This window comes from Sebastes umbrosus, chromosome 17 (genome assembly GCF_015220745.1).
Source record: "Sebastes umbrosus isolate fSebUmb1 chromosome 17, fSebUmb1.pri, whole genome shotgun sequence".
NCBI lineage: Eukaryota > Metazoa > Chordata > Actinopteri > Perciformes > Sebastidae > Sebastes > Sebastes umbrosus.
This window is the reverse complement of record NC_051285.1, coordinates 6352449-6372437: the sequence shown is the minus strand read 5'-3', so window position 1 is coordinate 6372437 and position 19989 is coordinate 6352449. Positions and strand designations below refer to the sequence as shown.

At 40.8% G+C, this 19989-nt stretch overlaps 1 protein-coding gene across 15 annotated transcripts in view; it reads right to left on the bottom strand.

The window, feature by feature from the left end:
* Positions 1 to 19989, bottom strand: part of ncam1a (neural cell adhesion molecule 1a) — a 276924-nt gene that overhangs the window by 54487 nt on the left and 202448 nt on the right. For 9 of the 15 annotated variants that reach the window (XM_037747868.1, XM_037747866.1, XM_037747867.1 and 6 more), the window contains exons 9-12: positions 17605 to 17634; positions 10923 to 11073; positions 2723 to 2907; positions 2184 to 2277 (exon numbers count right to left, since the gene is read on the bottom strand). In XM_037747868.1, the coding sequence (XP_037603796.1) occupies positions 2184 to 2277; positions 2723 to 2907; positions 10923 to 11073; positions 17605 to 17634 (460 nt within the window). The remainder of the gene's footprint in view (positions 1 to 2183; positions 2278 to 2722; positions 2908 to 10922; positions 11074 to 17604; positions 17635 to 19989) is intronic. The other 6 variants (XM_037747871.1, XM_037747874.1, XM_037747881.1 and 3 more) reach the window with 1 other exon arrangement.

The window sequence follows — 19989 nt, the reverse complement described above, 5'->3', positions numbered from 1 at the left end:
AATGAGCCCTGCACCGACAGCTTTACCTCCAGCCTGAGTCGCTCTTTGATTCATGAAGATAGTATAGAGTGTCACAGAGATGGAGTACCCGACACGATTTAGTAGTCTTCTGTAGACACGGTACTGTAATGCTGTCTTTTTTATCTTTCAGGGGTAGGGCCTAATGATGGTAATCAGTATGTCAGGTGGGTGTTAAGTCCATCCTTTCAATTAGCGGTCTACAGTCTCTTTACAATTACTGCTCATAGAGTTTGATAAAGTATATTCATGTTTTTTTTTTTTTAATTGAGTGACTCCCTGACCTTTCCTCTGGTGCCTCTATGAAGCTAAAACTTCCACTTGTACATAAGAAAATTAATCTAATGGACGTTTTGTTAAGACATTTACTTATCACATCCATGCTCCCCAGAGGATGAACCCCTTTTGATTTTACTGACGCCCTGACCTTTCATCTCACGACACCACCGACTTTACATTTTTAGCTCCAAAATCACCAGTGCGTTGAGCATCCAATGGATCACTGTCATATTGTTTGATGTAATGAGCAACTTTAGTCTGTAACCACTGCTCAGTTCTGGGAATTACAAAAACAACACTGGATGTTTTTTCTCAGTGCTAAAAAGGTGAAAGAATCAACAAATCATCAATCTATTTATGCGTGGCTGCAAACTTCCCAGAGCTACTATACTCACTACCATCATGCAAACAGAAACACTGCAGACAACGCTCCTTCTGTAATGATAAACCTACTGGATCTTTTGTTGGATTGTGTACCATTAGTATGTAATGCAGAGACTGTTTAATTACCCTTGAAATTGAAATCGTTTTGTTTAGTGAAGCTCTTTGCCTCGTGCTACTACCACTCGAATTTTCTCATTGACATATAAATCTGGAAAATAAGATGTATTTGCGTTAGCTTGTTTTTGGCAGCCTTTTAGTCCAACTATGGTTGCAGGGAGTAACTTTATGCATAGTAATGAGTCATGCAGTAAATGAAAACGCAGAGAGAGAACACCTCAAAGGACTTACAGTATATTACACAGTGGCAGCAGAGGTTGTTAGCGCAATTAATTTCACTACTCTGTATTTAGACAAGGTCCTGCGTGACCTACCTTCTCCAATGGGTCCAAAACTATTTGCATACCAAATAACTCAAACCATATGCAGTACAAAGAAAATACAACTTAAAGGACAGTTCAGTTTGAGTTTTTGCTCATTACCTGCCTGTGCTGCTGAGTGCCTCGCAATTCTGTGCATGTCACTACCCTTGCTCCCTACACTGGCTTCTGATTGCCTTTAGAAGTTACTTTAAAATGTTATCTATAACTTCACCCAATTCGACTGTTATCAGACCATTCAGTGAGCATTACCGGTCACTATGAGCATCATGGATGTGGGTCAGTAGGGGCCTACTACACCTACTTCGTTGTAAAAGTGAAAGCGAAACTTAAAAGCAACACGTTCTAACATGTTATAGAACTGAATGAAACGTTACGATTTGAACACAAACAAAACAGCTTCTTTAGGTTTAGGCAACAAAACTACTTAGTTAATTTAGCTGAAAATAACGACATTTGAAAAAAGTGAAAGTGAAACTTAAGGTTGTGAAGGCAACTACCTGGGATGTAAACCCTGGTCTCCTGGGTGAAAGCCCTGTGCTTTGTGTCACATCGATCGAGTTTCACGCTGTCTACACTACAGCGCCTGACTTCTGCTTCTGCTCCTGTCCTAATTACTACGGTAGCTAGAGGTCGCTGCGTCTTCTTTTATAACCTTCTTTTGGTGATTGACCATGTGAATAGATGATGAACCCTAATATTGGGTGAAGCAGGGCCCTACTGACTCACATCTATGGGGCTTATAACGATTGATAAAACCCATTTAATGACCTGATAACAGTCACCTGGTTACCCCCCTATGTATCCACACGGGGGATTAATCTTGACCTTGGAACGACCATTTCGCCATAGGTGGTTGGATCCATAATGTTAAATTGTTTTACTGGTTCTTTTCTTTGGTATTCTTTGGCATAAAACATCACAGGTGCTGTCACATCATTTCTAGGTTGTGAAGTCATCAAACATCCAACACTTCCCCCCATTTGGTATTTTAAATAATTTATTTAAAATTTTAGTTTGATTTTAAAAAACGCTACACACTTTGAGTTAAAAGCAATGCCAAACCTGCTTGGATCAGAAGGAACTCCCTAGACTCGGAGCCCATCACATTGGTTGCTGTGCAGTTGTAGCTCCCAAAGTCATTCGAATCAGGGGTAACCTGAGAGACAGAAAAAGACAAAAACACTGAGAGGTCGTGTGGAGAGGCACGTGAGGCATGTGAGGCATGTGAGAAAGAAAAAAACGCTAGAAACCGAGTAGACCAGTGAAGAGCCTGGATATTTACCTTTTAGGATGGAATCATTAGTTATTGGTTTTGTGCCATTTCGCAGTTTATTCCTGACTGATCAACACTGACTCATTTGGAAAGTGGTCGTTCTGCAGATGCTCAGATATCTACTGTAGGAACTAATCATTACACACTGGTTCATTAGCATCTAGCACTCTGTACTCAATAACATGTCAGTCCTTGATTCTGAGAATTTCTTGTTAGCTATTCATGGAAAGACCACATGCCCTACCAATATTATTCATTTTTAAAAACACTTCTATTTGTGTTCTATTAACCCCTTGGTGCTTTTGTATGTCAGTGACGTGCAGCAGACCTCCAGGTAGCTGATGGTCGGCGTGTTGTAGATCTTCATGTTGGTGGTGTTGGCGGAGGGCGCCTGGACGCCGTCTCTGAACCAGACCACCGAGGCTCCGGGGTGAGCATCGACCTCGCAGCTGATGTTAGCTGCGTTCCCCTCCCACGTGTACAACACCACTGGACCCAAGATCTTTGGAGCATCTGTAGACACACAAAGGGGAGGGAAGATGGAAAACATTACAACAGGCATGTTTGGAACAGTTTACTCATAATCTGAAGTGTTTACTCCTTCAATCTGGTTCATCTGGCCAGGAGATAAATCAACTATCCACCAGGAAATATCACAAAATGCAAGGGTTTATCCTTTTTAAACAATTAGAAATACATGTGTTTGTGTGTCATTTTTCGAGTTAGGCTTGTGCAATGGATCTGAATAGTCAAAACATTCACATATTTCAGCCAATCCTGCCTCATTCCCAGGGTGTTAAATACTGAGGCCTTTTCACAGCCGTCGGTGTACGGTACCGCCGCACATGGCACCCTTTAGAGCCGATATGAAACCGGGTGTTCCATTAACTATAATGTAAAAAAACATCTGCATTGAAATTAAATACCCAGGGAAAGTGCGCCAGTAGTGTGGTGTTGCAAATAAACAATCTAAAGTGAAGAGAGTAAATACCAACGTTGCTCAGTACATCCAGGCATTAGTACATCATTAGATATAGCATCTGGTGTACCTGGCAAGTGTACATAGGCTGATAAAATAAATAAAGACGAATAATTAAAACGGTGTAGTTCAAAGAAAAAGAACAAAGTAAGACAAAGTTAAATAATGTTGCACGGATACTAAGACAGCGCCATCATTATTAGGATAATTATCTATTCAGCTTAACTTTAATGAGACAATGGATGTTAGGCTGCATGTTTTGGATTCTGTCTAAAGCTTTAACTCCCTGATGAACACTTTCTTTATCCCTATGCAGCTGACTACGAGACTTTCAGAATCTCATGATTGCTGTTCTGTGCAAAACATTTGAGAGTGAGCGTACCAACTCTTGAATTAATTCCAGAAGTGTGTGACTTCTACATCATTTTGTTATGCTAGCACACCTACTGTATTATCGCCAAACCCGTTAAATCTCTGTATGACAAATCCACAGGACTGATAGGAATCAGGCAGCTGGGAAAGGCCACACTGAGTCTTCCATCGCAGGAGCAAGGAATTGTGGGATGGCAATATCGCCTTCCTTCCCTGAAGCTCTTCTTCTCAGCATTTCCAGCTGATCTTATCACGGCTACCAGTGAAAAACTTCATTTAGAAATCTTTGCAATCAAAAAATACGTTTTAAAACACACTCCCGAGGGCAGCTGGAGCAATCACGGCAAATGCTGACAGAACCTGCGATCTTAATGGCAAACAAAGGCTGCTAAGTGTTGTATATAATGGTTGCATTTGCCTTACTCCTATAGCGTTCAAGGCAAAGTCTTTTATGATATACATTTAAAGACAACCTATGGTGGTTTTATGGAACATTACATTGCCATTTTTTTTGCCCATTTGACTTTTTTTTACATTTAACTTTTATTGCAAGATGCTCCACCTCAGCAATTACAAAACTTTAATGTCTGACAGAGCTGAGTGTCATTATTACACAGTAAGTTGCACAATCACGAGTAAGAAATAACAGAGCTGAACCCTGTCTGTTCCAGGTGCTATAGAAAATTCAGCTGGCTCATTTTGGGTTTGATGAAAATGAGATCCCTCCTCTCACTGCAACAGCGCTATATTTGATACCTGCAGAGACACCAATAACGCTGCTTCCGTTCATGCTACGGTGTAAGCCCCATTTAGCAGCCTACTTTGGAATTGAATGGATACCATATGGTCAAAACTCTTCACCCCTGAGCCTTAGTTTGTTGGCATCATCATTGTGAGAGGCGATAACGGGCGATGGCTTTTTTCCCCGCATTGTTTCCTTTTATTATATCCCGCTCACATCACTGAGCAGCGCTTCTGAATGCAGTGAAGTATGCTTTGCTTCCTGCGTGCTGTGAAACGCTGTGGCCCCTGACACCGCCGGGGCTTTACTGCTGACCCCGGATCCTTGAAAACTCGGCAGAGTGCTGCAGCTGGAATTGATGGACGAGGCTGAGTCAATAAATGCTCCATCTCCTGCAGACCTGATTAGACTCGCGCTCTTTCTATCAATGCTGCTTTTGGGAGAGTGTTGACTCCCTCCAGCGCCTGTGACCTGCCTGTTTGATTTCTCTAGCCTCTACATAGCCTGGTCTAGGTGAGAATATTGATACGTTTTCAAATAATGGGAATGTGACTGCTAGGGGTGCTCACATAGGTCACATACAACATAAAATATATAGATTAGCCCTAGTATTGAATAGAATAATATGAATTCTAGGGGTAATATACATGATATACAGGGTAGATATGTCTACACTACTATTAATAGGAATTAAGTATTTAGTCACCTCTAGGAGGGGAAGAGATTCTTGTTTAATTCACAAACATGTGAATATTGTGTATATTATGTATCTAAATATTGTGTATGTGCATAACTTGTATTTGTAGTCTGGATAGCTTGTTCAGAAATGTTGAATTGTGTGAAGGATAGGTCTAATAAGCTGAAGCCAGCACTATTAGGATCATTGCTATGATCTTTTGACATTGATTCATTAATTACGGCTGTGTACACACTTGGGTGCAAATCGGTTGTAATAATTTACACCGATCAGCCATAACATTAAGACCACTGACAGGTGAAGTGAATAAAATTGATTATCTCGTTACAATGGCACCTGGCAGTGGGGGGGATATATTAGACAGCCAGTGAACATTTTAAACTTTGAACTTTGTGTTGGAAGCAGAAAAAAATGGGCAAGCGCAAGGATGTGAGCGACTTTGACGAGGGCCAAATTGTGATGGCTAGACGACCGGGTCAGAGCATCTCCAGAACTGCAGCTGTTGTGGGATGTTCCCGGTCTGCAGTGGTCAGGACCTACCAAAAGTGGTCCGAAAAAGGAAAACCGGTGAACCGGCGACAGGGTCTGACCCGAGGCTCATTGATGCACGTGGGGAGCGGAGGCTGGCCCGTGTTGTCCGATCCAATAGAAGAGCTACTGGAGCTCAAATTGCTGAACAAGTTAATGCTGGTTCCGATAGAAAGGTGTCAGAACACACAGTGCATCGCAGTTTGTTGCGTATGGGGCTGCGTAGCCGCAGAGCGGTCAGGGTGCCCATGCTGACCTAATGTTATGGCTGATCGGTGTATGTCAAATATGTAAAAATTAGGTCAAGATCAGATAATTTATCGATACTTTTAGAGTTAACTGACTGCATAAATGCTGATTCTACCATGTTAAGGATATGATAATGAGGAAATAGTCTTTTTTGGGGAGTTTCTTTGGTATAGAAATGGTTAAAGTACTACATAATTATTATTGGCTTCATACAGATTTTGCACATGCAAACCAAAATGCCTTTTGCATACAAAAAATAGATGTAGATATTATATTCTACAATGGTTCTTTTGAGCTTCAGTCTTGAAACAAAGGTATCATAGTATTAGAGCTGTTCATATCTGCAGACCCAGAGAATATCACGTGAAGTATTTTGAACTCGGCAACAGCAAAAAAAAATAAAAGCGAGGCACATGGGTTGAAATGTACAACTGTAGAGACAGCGGGACAGAGATGAGTAGATGAGGGTTCTGCTTGCAGCTCAAACAGTGTTTTCATTAGACATTCATGCTAAACAAACCTGAGCTGCTGACAAAACGGAGCTCAAACAGAGAAGTTATTAACACTTTCCTATCAGTCCTTCGGCAGCAAGCATAGACACTCTCAGCCCAGCTAATGGGATCATGCTGTGCAGCAGATAGGAAGTTCCATGCTCAGATAACGTCTTCATAGTGTGAGTGGGCGAGTGGTGATAGAGGGGACAGAGAGTGAGAGCTGTGCTCAAGACAAAGCACCTTTTCTTATCGATAATTGCTTGGCAACAGTGAATCAGCTACCTGATTACTTGCTGATTACTCTAGCTAACTGCAGGCCCTCAAACAACTCTATCAATGCTGCGCTGTGATTATATCTCTGACCAAATTGCTGGCGCATTGAGAGCAGGGCATATTAATCCAATTAAGTGTTCATTGGCTCTATTTAGCATTCGGTAGATTTCAAAACGAGATCAAGTACGATTTGGCTTCCATTGTGCACATCCAATCTTTCCAAGGATGTGTTTTGAGTTACCAGGCGGCAACCTCGGTAAGATAGAAGTCTATGAGTGAATGAACCTACTTCTCACTTGATTTATTACCTCAGTAAACACTGTAAACATCAACGTATGGTCTCAATAGCTAGTTTCAAGTTTTTATTCAACACAGAATGATGTTCATTTAGTAAATTATGTTCCCATTTAGAGTCACATAGGCCATAAAGCAGGGGATGCTTTAGGGCGGGGCTACCTTGTGATTGACAGGTCGCTACCACGGCATTATCCGTTGACCCTTTCACAGTGTGTTTTTAAGTTAATTGTAACATTTTGGTCACCTAAAAACGTCTTGTTCCGCTTTCCGTTGTACTTAGCTCCACCCTCTCGTGTCACTTCTGGTTACAGAAAATGGTGACGGCCAAAAAATTCCAAACTCAAGGCTTCAAAACCGTAGTCCGATAACCAATGGGTGACGTCGCGGTGACTAGGTCCACTTCTTATATACAGTCTATGTAAGTGACTGATTTGAATATGCCTGCAAAACACAACACTTGACTTTAAGCCACTAGTCTTACACTGTTGACCCTAAATGTACATGAACACCTTCAAGCAACTTAACCTCATGATCTATGGTTACATTGGAAGAGTGCTACAGTACAGAGGCCAAACAAATGTATGTATATAAAGTATAATTCAAGCTTTACAGCATTTCTTGTAAGCTTCAAAGAATATTTTGGGCATCTTGATGGTCCTATCTCTCACCTCAGGACTACTTTCACTAGTCTCTAATAAAGGCTATATATACAGTATATACAGTATAACTGTTAGTCAAAGGCAAAATGACTTCACAAGCGTTTTAGTATAGAGCTAGAATGCTTAAAGACTAAAGTAATTAGACTGCACAAACATAGAGAATTGTTAAGCCTCAAAAGCCACTGTACCTTGAGGCTATGTCAGAACTGAGACCCTTGTTTCCATGGTAACAAATCGCAGTGGTACCACTGACCCAGCAAACTCTGCTCTCTCACCCACCACGTATCCCCAGATACAGAGGTGACTGCATCTTCAGAAGCACTTCCCCTGGTCCTCCTCTGATTTTTCTGATTTCAATATTCATAAATATGCATCCAGTGCCATGTTTTTATGTTTATTTAAATGCTGCAGGATTGACTGCGAAGTAAATGTTGCTCAACAGGTTGAGGTTGTTACTCAATCAGCTATGTTTTTAAGTTTTAATTTGCCACTCAAATATTAATATAGTCATGAATCACATCTGATGCCAAGCAGCCTGTTGCACCAGTCATGTGAAAGTTCAAGCTTAGTTTGAACACAATGTATGCAATAACTTACTAAAATTGGGTTGCAACAGGTAATGTATTGGTACCATGGCGGAACAGTTAGGAGAATGGTGGGGATTAACATTTGAAGAGCGAGAGGTACAAATTCCTTCTGATATTTACACCAGGAGCACATTTCCTGTGACAGACTACATCATGATGACACTGACATGCACGCTCAGCCTTGTGCTGCACGGTGACTTTATGCTGCTTCACTTCACCTGAGATGGGAATTGCCGCTGGCACCACTTGGTTGCTTGTAAAAAAAAAAAAACACTTGGAACTGTTGAGGTGTTGACTTCAGCAGAATCTTTTCCCCCGAGATGGATGTTTTCCAAAGACTTTAGCTGATGTTGTTATAATCTATGACAATATTTATGTGTGATACCGTCATCCTCTCCTTAGAGTACAAAAAGTACCTTAGAGTACAAAAAGTACAAAGCGATCAATAAACGTCTGTTGAATTTATCTAATGTTAGTTACTTGACATTGGATAAGATACACTACGTTCTGTTTTTTTAATAAAGACTTATAGGCCCATTCATTTCTGTCATAGTAGTCTCTTTCTTTCCCTTTTTATCTGAAAATGCATGACATGAAACTTCACTCTCTATGTTTTAATTGTAGGAAAGTTTGGGCTGTGTATTGGCAAGAATCTGGCGATACCATACGTATCATGATACAGGGGTTACCATTCAATATATTGCGATATGTTGCGATTATTTAGTATAATGAACACGCTACCATGTGCATAAAATCTGAGAAAAAATGACTTTTTTAAGCAATCAGATGTGCATTTGCATTTATCAGTCCCAGTAAAATCCAGGGACTGCATAATCAATAAAGTATCACAAAACATAATATCGCAATATTCATTTTTTTCAATATTTTCTTACACCCCTAGTGTAAGTACAGGGGTGAAGGAGCAAAGTAGCAAGTTTAATGTGAAACTAACCTTTGACAGCCAAGCAGTAAGTGTTGACTTTGCTCTTGAACTTAGGGATCAAACTTATCTCCAGCTGGTGCAACGGGCTGCAGAACTCTGTCTGAAGACGAAATATCTGTCTAGTCTGTCAGTCTGTGTTTGTGAAAAGCTTGTGTTATTGATTTTTCTGCCTACAGGTAAAATCACCAGCTAATGAACAAAGCCCAGGAAAGCTGTCAAGGGTGCTGTCAAAAGCCATTTTAGGAAACAGATGAAATCACTACCTGAGCAGAAACAGACATGTGGAGAAAACATCCAGGCGCGGAAACGTCAATTACAACAAGATTACTCCTGGAACGCACTGAAGATCACAGCCTGATAATACATCACGGTCAAATAATGTCATTCTACAATCGACGACTAGTCACAAAGATTTTTCCACTGACTCTTAATAACATGACATTTCTTTTTGAAGACCGTCCCGGGCAAATGTGGAGACAGGAGCAGCTGCGGCAGCTGTTCCCAGGTCAAGGCCAACTAAAGACAGATGTTCGCCTGTTACAAAGTTTCCTTTTAGCCTTTAAATCCTGACTTAAAGGGATAGTTCAGAGCTTGTGAAGTGGGGTTGTATGAGGTATTTATCCGTCCACAGTTTGGTGAAGCAGACAAGAGTAGCAGCATGGATGCAAAGAAATGTACTGCTGTGGACGGGGGGGGGGCAGCAGCTAAACGGATTCTAGACACCAAAACAAAAATCATCAGTTTAAGTGTTTAGAATATTTTCACCACTTTACCTCGCTGTCAGACGGCTCTTTCCAACGGGGGACTGAAGTCATTATCTATAGTCTCTTCAACGCCACCAGACTCCCAGCAGTAGATTTACCTCAGAGAACACGGTGGAGTTGCTGTTCTACCGCTGCCTCGATCGGTTAGTTTGTAATTGTGTGACTTTGGTGTTTAAAAGGGTTAGTTTGGATTCAATTACTGTTTTTCTTAAAGGAGTCTGGCGGTGCTGAAGAGAGGATAGATAACAACTTTAGTTCCCTGTCGGAAAGTCCTGTCTGACGGAAAGGTAAGGCGATGAAAATATTCTTAATATAACGTACAGGTAAACAGATATAGATTTTTTCTTTAGGTGTCTAAAATACGTTTTGCTGCTGCTGCTTTGTCCACCGCGGCACATCGCTTTGCTCCTGTGCTGGTACTCCGACCGTCATCTACTGTGGGTAATACACTGACTACTGATAAGTACCTCATACAACCCCACTTCAAAAAATCCGAACTATCCCTTTTATCACTTCAGTCCGTCCTTTATCTCAGCATCAATGAATTTGTCATTTGAACACTGACACTTTTATTCTTTGACCTTCATTGCTTTATAATATGTGAAGTAGTGGGTGTGTGCTGAATTAGGATTCTGTGAAAAACATTAACTGGCATTAATTAATATCAGAAATTTGTGTGAAAAAAAGTCAATTCTGAGTTCAATTACACAATAATATTCTTTTCCTTCAACAAATAGTTCAACATTTGAGTGACTACATTTATTTTCTTTCAATCTGAGAGTGGAATAAAATGACAACTTATGCAAATGCCAACAGTAACAACCATCTGTTAATACTTGTAGCTTCAGAAATGAGTGAATAAGAACATGACATACTAAAGATGATGTGTATTGACAGCACTTATAACCAAATAGAACAGGTGTAGGAAGAGTTGGGTGACTTACAGCGGACCTCCAGGTACATGTGTTGGTTGTCCTGGCCGATGGAGTTGCTGGCGGTGCAGAGATACTGGCCGGCGTACGTGAACAGGACGTTTTTCAAGGTGAGCGAGGACACCCGTGCGTGGCTGCGTACCACAATATTTCTATCAAGGCTCTACAAAGAAGAGGAGAAAGTAATTAGTCTCACTTGTAAAGCCTGACATTTTCATGGAAATGGAAGCGTGTCTTGCTGCTCCCTCAGTGATTCCCTCAGCTGGTTTATGAGAGTTTTTATATCGGTTGGTTTAAACACAGAGAGCTTCCTGCAAAAAAAGAGAAAGACTTTGTCTGGAATAAACTGGATGATAAATAAAAAAACATAAAAGATGAAGAGGGAACTGAACTTCATCAGCTAAACAAACTAAAGAAAGTGTGATACTGTGATGAACACTGTTTGATTGACAGGTGACCTGCAGTGTGAACTGCAGTGTAAAAGCACCACGTGATGAGCAGCTGGATGGAGACAACATAAAAGATACAACTGCAATAAGATCTTAACACCACAGAGACAGAATAGTATAAAGAGAATTATGGAAGAAGCTGCTGCCTTTGATTTATTATGGAAAAAAAGGCTGGTGTTATTCTATATTGTTCTTATTGTAACATGAGTGCCACAGACATGATGTGAGCTACAACTAACTAGGGATTTGTTGATAAGAAAATATAGAGATACACCAGCCTTTAGTCTTATCTAACTATGATTCCAGTTCTAGGCTGTAAGGTAAATGTTATTGTCCCTGGTTCAGGAAATTCAGCTGGACAAGGTCAAAATATTCTCACTCCCAATTTGTCAAATACCAACGCTTGGTCAGTGATCCTACGCTTCAAATTACGACGCTCTAGGTACCCCTTTAGCATCAGTATCGGACATGTCAAGGACGGCGTGTCAATATACGCTTGTTACATGCATAGTGTCCTTTCAAAATAAACTTCCGTCTTCACAAGAAGTTAGATTTAGGCAAAACAACCACTTTAGTTAGGGTTATGAAATGGTCGTGGTTGACGCTAACTTCACAGACTAACGAGCCACGTGACTAATGACTGACGTGACAAAATAAGTCACGTAATAATGTCGATTTTCAGTTTCTTTAGTTTTTAGTGAAAGCCCGGGTCTCATACAGATGCTAAAGAGTGCCTCCATGCGTCGGTATCAGACGCCGAGGGGCACTGACCAAGTGTTTGACGAGTTGGGAGTGAGAACGTCTTGACAACTGCAATCTAAAAATCATACATATACTGTATACCAAACAAATCATCTTTGTCTCTCACACATACAAACAGCAACACAGTGGACATCCACTGAGAAACTATCCCTGCATCAGCCTGGGAATAAGCGAGAGCACAAAGAGCCCGGTGAAATAAACTTGGAGCTCCTACAGCACGTCGATTGCTGTCCCTACTATTTAGCGGTCTAGTTGCAGGCTTACAGCCACTTTAATTGCATTTGGAACACTATAATTGCAGTTGTGACAAATGAATTGTTAAACCTTGTTTTTATTTTCTCCTCAGCAGATCGCCTTCATCGCCCTGCCTACTTGGGTGAGCCTGTTGTATTGTTGGATATTCAGGGTCACGGAGGATGCCTTATTCAGAGTTAGCTCTCAGCGCAGGTGCAGCTGACATCCGAGTACATCCAATGACCTCACTTGCCTTTTTAATCAGGGGCTGCAACCTAGGTTGATCTGCAGAAAATACAAAGATGAGGCCAAAGGACGGGGTGCTTTGTGTTCTGCTCTTTGTTCTCAGTGATGCTTGAGATTGAGTGTGTTGCCAAAAAAACTAATGCAAGCTTCCCACCAGGACACAAATTGAGATATAAAATATGCTGCAGAAGGTAGCAGACAAAAAGAGATATCAATAATGAAGAAGAGCCGTGTAGCAGGCCCTATAAAAACTCTGGCTGTTAAAAATAAAGTAACAGCTTTTCTTCCCTCTGGGCGACACCTAGTTGAAACCAACAGGGGATATACATCTTCCTTCTACCTGCCATGATTTGCTATTAATATTTCAGGCATTCTAGGTGCTTCAGCGTTTATGTTTTATAAATAATTGAATGCTTTTTGTTGTATTAGCATTATGGCACAAAGTGACATCCTCTACAGAGCAGAGGGGGATGCAGATGTGGCAGAAACATTTCTGCTGTTTACTGAAGATCTGAGGGAGTGTCCTGGAACATTTTTGAAAGGGCAGCATTAATCTTCCCATACTGCAGTGACACAAGAAGAAGCTGCACTGGGCACACTGTTGGACTATAAACAGGGATAAGGTTAATGGAGAATAATGCTGTAATGACACTACAGAGGTAGAAGTAAACAGGCAGACCTTTGGAAAAAGGATTTATTCATTAATTCATATGAATGGTTTTAATTTTCCGACTCTGATTCGTCACCGAATTAATTATAGCGGTGGATTTGTAGAGGGAGGCGTGGGGGATGACGTTACGGTCGGTGTAGTCGCTGCTTCTTTGCTTTGCTTTGTAGGGCAGAGCTGACACGGTTACATAACCTGTCAATACGTGTGTCTCGCTTGTCATATATTCTGTACTACAACTATAGGAGAACACTGGAGCCAGAGTCTGCTCCGGCTGTGAACAAACAGTATGTGCTGCTTCTTTATTTTCACTAAATTAAAATCAAAGCTGACACAAGGGGTCGTTTTCCATAATAACCAAGGTGCGAGAACCTATTTTAGTTTGGGGAGGATTTTATTTTTTCATGTCAGCACCTCTCCAACATCTGCACAACAGCCCTACTGACTCTATAAAAAGATGTTAATGCTGCATTAATGTCATATGGGATTTCTATAAATACATAATGCCGACTAGGAACAACTGTTCATATTACGGTAATTACAAGGAGGGCATGGGAGAGCAACTAACTCCTACTTGAATTGCAAAGGCTAGTCAGCAGTCAACATGGCAAATCATCTAATAAATACAAGCTATTATCTTAAGACTACGGCTCTGTCTGCCTAGATCACCAAGGTTGTGTCTATTGGGGACAAAACTGTAGTGCCGCAGTTAAGTAAACTTGTATTAACTAGGAATTTTGATCTGACGATGGCACTAGATGACAAGTCAGGGGATCACCAAAGTCATTACAATTGGCCTCATTGGAAACATGAATGTCTGTTCCAAATGTCATAGAAAGCAATCCAAATAGTTGTTTTCACCCTGCAGCGAAAGGCTCGAGAAACTATAGATTCTAGCTCTTTTCCTCTGGGAACTTTGGTAAAATAAGTAGGCATGGAAAGTAAGCTGTTGTGGGACAGACAACAAAGGAAGAAGTGGAGCTGATATTGTTATCGATTTCATTTCACGCTAATGCTGAAGCGGGGCTGGCACAAGCAGCACGGCGGACCCATGAGGGCGTGAAGCATGTCAAACTACTTTGTAGTCTTTCAGTTTGCCCTCCAGCACGCATTGGGATACTTAATTCTGCTCTAATCTTGTGTCATCTTTTTAAAAAACAAATCCCTGCATTGTTTGGCTGTGTGATGTATCTATATTCTGCTCGACCGATCAAGATTGACAGAACTGCCGGCAACCCCTGAAAGTTCTTGCATTTAGTAGGCTATTACCTCCTGAGCAGCACCTACTGTACGTTCCTTACATTATTCTGGAGTTGAAAAGGACAATTAGGCTAATGAAAGTAGAGCTGTGTGTCCTTAGTAGAGCTGAGCCTGACAAGCTGTCCAAAAAATGGACAATGCACCTAGAATGTGATTAACTGTCCCCCCCAATCCGAGGGCTGGATCCTCCTGCAGGATGTGACACGTGAAGGTGGACCTGAGCCTCCTCCAGAAATTAAAACTAATGGTGCATTCAAGAGTTCCTTGTCAACTTAAGCCAAAAATGTTGACATTCAGGGTGTCCTAGTGGAGCTACAAAGCAGATCATGATGGATAACTGCTACTGTTAAACATCATATTTATGTGTAATCACCTGTACTTAAGAGATGTCCAAGCTGCTCACAAGAACACACAGTAGAGTTCATGCCTTGCTTCCATTGTTAAGTCTAGTCTATCTAGTAGGAGTACTATATTTACTTATGATTATCGTAATATAAAGTTGTGGTAAAAACAACACAGCCCTGCAATCTTTGCAGACCTCCTGAGATGACGACGAGGATTGCCTGAATAATGTATTCAGCAGTTCTGACATCAGTGGCATTCAGCGGGCAGGTTATTATAATCAGACCTTGATCTGGTTCAAGTGCACTTCTCGAAATAAAGACACACTGTACAGGCTTTCCAGTTCTCTTTAGCATATCACCATTCAGGATCCATTTATCATTATAACTAATCATATAATGCCTGCTTGTTAGCAGCCTGATTTATGCCTAACACGGAGAAGAGTTCAGCCGCTGTCGACTGCGAGCGGGGACAGAACTATTATCGGCGACTGCAGATTAGTTTGATCACTGCTGTGCTATTAGAAGTGCATTCATCGACAGTTGATTTTCTACATGAAAACATTTTCTGTCTTCACTGCCGTGCGGAGCCGAAGACTGACAATATCTTCAGACAACATAAAATATGAAGACCGGTATCTTCACAACAGATCACGAGACAAGTTGGTTTTGTGGTATTCCCGTCTTCGGTGCTTTTATCTACACAGCCGCTGTATCAGGTTAAACACACTATTTCTACTCTTACTCCTGTCACCCTGTAGAGATAAGCAGTTAGAGAAACCAGTGGGAGGAAGAGAACGGGAAACAGTTAAGGGCATTACAAACACATTTCTTCGACTGGCAATCATCTACAGACAAAAAGCAATACTTCACTACAGCAAAAGGCTAAACTTTACATCTACGGAGAGTAGCTGGTTGTCTACAAAAGAAAAGGCTACAGGGAACACACCATCTTGGAATAATGAAACCACCTAAGAGTTTTGCACTTTCCACTACTGTACTACTGAAATCAAAGAAGCAAACTACAAAATAACTCATAACACAATAAGGAAATCACATAATAATAATGGTCTACAGAGACTTAAATCACACAACCTGAAATAGAGGTGACTGTTCAACAGTGTGATGCAAAAACAGTAACCTCAAATTTGTTTTCCCATACAACAAAACTGAATTGTCAATCGAATTCGAGGGAAATGCAATTTCTCCTGGATTACGTTTGTTTTTGACGCATCACAAATACGTTTCAAATACGGCTGTCAAAGTTAACTAGAATGTGTTAACGCAAATTTGTTTTAATGCCACTAATTTCTTTAACGCATTAACGCAACTTGCAACTTTTAGGTTGCAGCGGGCTCAGTTTTAAAGCTAGAGTGAAGATACTGACATGTTTAAAACTGCGACCGTAATCCGAGAGAAAATATGTTTCCCTTGAAATGTAATTGGGAATGCAAATTAGTTGTATGGGATGTGTTAAACACACTCATGTTGTCAGAAAATTGAAAATAAACTTCACACAATTAGGAGCAATTCAAGCACTGCTTTATGTAATTGGCTGGTGAAATGATTTAAACCAGGTCAGAGGTGAATTGAGAACGATTTTAGAAGAACCAAGTTGTCAGAACTCTGGGTGTGTGCAGAAACTTGGAGTTCTTACACACAAACCCAAAATTATGAGCTGCACAAGTTCATTTATCTTGTGCTTCTTTTTTATTAAGGGCGACGTTGGTTCATGGGGTTCATTAAGTATTTTCACAGCGACGCTTAGTAAAGTACATTAATTCCTTCCCCTTGTCGTGTGTGAGACAGTGAGTGAAGTTAGCTTGTTATATTGTGTCAGTTCTATCTAAGAACAGTCCTCACTTTGCGGAGGGGCCAAGAGTTTGCATGTTTCTTTCCGATCAAATGCTACAGCAGGGAGCTCATAAAAAGTGTTTTTAATTAAAAACGCTTGTCATCATTTCCCATATGGTTTGATTGTTAAAATCTTGTTACAAGTGTTCTAAGAGATGTAACTTAATCGTGAGCCCTTGTAATGTCTGCACCTCAAATGAGCTCGCCACAAAGGGAACTCCATCGAGACAGATATCTAAAAACCTGGACGAATAAATCCAAAAACTATCTGCACGGCTGGATATCACAAGGGGTGAGTGAGTTTTTTTTTCTTTTTGGTAATTTGGGCGAACTGACCCAGTAAGAGCAACGTATAAATGAGGCCCCGGTTGGTTTGAAGGAAAAAACATGCAGACTCCTGGCTTATGATAGTAGGCTACACCATTTAAAACCACTCTGTTAAGATTTAGTAGAGCTTTGTGAGTTAGCGCTGTGGCTGGCCCTCAGCAGAGCAGACAGTGTTTTCTATGTGAGGTTGTAGAGCTGCTGGCCAAGAATCTGTTTCTTCCCTGAATCAAGCAAAGAAATAACCAGACCAGCAGCAGGAAATAGCAGTATGCTATACGGCCACCATCTACTTTGAGATACTGGGTCTCTCCACATGAAATAAACAGGGACAAGTAAATAGGGCAAGTCTAAATGTGTACTGGAACTAAGTGGATTAAATGTACTGTACTACGTGTCTAATGGTCTACGTTTTTAGTGCACAAACTAAATGTGGTGAGCATTAAATGTGGCCTGAATGACAACACTTCTGCTCTGCAGTTAAAAAGGGGGTGATCTACTGTGTAAGTTTGGGGCTATAACAACTATAGCCAGGCTACCATATTTAGTAGCCATACCTCATATTTGTCTGGTCGCGTCCAAGAAGCCTAGAGAGGAGGACAAACACAGAGGAAGCAAAGACAAACAGCGACACAACGTAAGCTTTGTGCAGACTGGATTTACCTGCAGGACATGTGCATTGCTTTCATGTTTCAAAAAGCATACCTCTGATTTTGAATGCTTTAGCTCATTTAGCTACAAATAAATTGCTGCCAATCATTTACCAGCACACAACAGAGTGCATTTTTTTTACCCCCGGGGTGGTTTTTGATTTACATCCATTTTGAAAATGAGAGGGAAATCAACTTGCAGGGACTTCGAAATTGCTAGGTGAGTTGGGTAATCCATCACGGTGAACTTTGTGTCTGCTTTGGTATTGCATTGCTTATGCTAAAATAAGTCTACCGTGCAACAGTAATGTACCTTTGATAACAACTAATGCAGACATAATGCTTATTGTGATAGATTACCCGACTCCAGAATGTGCATTGATTTTCATACCAAAGTGAAACAAATGGAAACCAATGCCTGCCTGAATGGTAGGATAACACATTCTAACATCTACGACACTGCAACATGCTTTGGAAAGTGCAGCAGGGATATATATATATGCATGATTTATGGCACTTAAACATGTAGAAATACTGGCATTGTCCTCAAAAACAAGAATAGATGCATAGATTTGCAAAAACATTGATGAAGATTACAGTGCATTACTTTCACATTAGATAAGATTAGAGAACTATTTTTCTAGCAATTTGCATCTATTACAATTATGATTTATTCTGATCATAAATAAATTATACTACTCTATTAAAATATTCAAAACAGAGCATAGGAAATATGGAGTTCAAGTTTTCTTAAAGTGACACACACTTCTGCAAGTATGGAAATGAATAAGACTGCTCAATGTGGTCAGTGAATTTACAGAACTGGTCAAAATGCCAAACTTGGATTTTCCTAAAACAGCATGGTTCAGTCAGATATTAATTAATGTTCTGTTATAAGACAGAATTTGGAGGCACACTAAGAAAAAACAGGGCACTGAACCTAATTATGAGTGAGTCATTACCGGTATCTAGGGACTCTGTTTTTCTAATCAGCGGCTTTCTCATCATGGCATTCTGTGTTTTGATTAACTCGTTCATTCATGTACGGACCCACCACTTATCTTCCATTAATGACAAGTACATACGGATAATTCTGCTCTGAGCATATGGTATCAATAAGCAAAGAACCTCAGAAACACAACCACACTGAAATCCCTTCTTGAGAGATAATATGTTGACAACACCATGCCATACTTTTTACAAGACAGTGCAGTTGAAAGGAGGCGATATAGCAGCCAGTAAGCTGTTCTGTCATTTCACATCATTCTGAATATGTGTGTGCTCTTGTAGTCGGGCTGTTATCTATGATGTAGAACTAGAGCAGTCTAATGGAAGACAGAGCACGGCAAACAGAAAACGGACCACTGATGAATGACGATCCAATGAAAATTAGTGACAGCTATTACCGAAATGATCAGCGGGATTTTTCTGATTACAGCGGCATTAAATCACAATTGATCTGACAGTGACAGATAGGGAAGGGAGGGACGGTGACAGGCTGAGAATGGGAAGAAGATACTCCGTGACAACTGTGAGTGGCGACGGGCAAGTCCTGTCTTGCAGGTGGAAGATAAGATTCAGTAAGTCGCAAAACAGCCATGAATGCGCCGTGCTGTGTGAATGCTTCCGCTGATTGGCAGTGATAAATGGCACAGTTAATAGGAAAAGCTAGGGACACCTTAGCGGAATCAAATTCTCTTGTGATAATCTGATAATAGTATTTGTAGAACCTTTCCATTCGTAAGTATGAAGATGGAAAGTTTGGCGCTAGAAGGAAAGCTGCAGGAATGAGTCCAAAAACTGGGAAACGGGTTAGCAGTTAAGCCCTTCTGGTTCCCTTAGCTTTTAACTTCTGGCGATTGCATTCACACTTTAGAAATCATAAAAGTCGCGTTCATTTGTGGAGATTATCTTGCTGAACAAAACATGTAAGTATCATAAACGTGTGTTTGCCACAGAGTTTATTTTCGGCAATAATCCAAAACCCAATGGAACAATCCCATTGGCTTTTTTGTCAATGCTATCTTCCTGGTTGGCCTACAAAAATACATCATCCCTGCAGCAGTTTATCAGGTCACTCAAGTCAAAAGCATTATGCTTAATGCAATATTGAATCTAGTGTAGCAAAGATACCTGTAGCACACTACTGTCACTCTTTGTAATTCTGTGAAATGTTTACCATGGCAATGCCCTTATGTTTTCTTTTTCTTGGCATGAAACCGAGGTGGAGACGTGCCACCAGCAGAAACAACTTCTTGCACGCATTTCCACTTTTGGCACTCCACCCGGCTG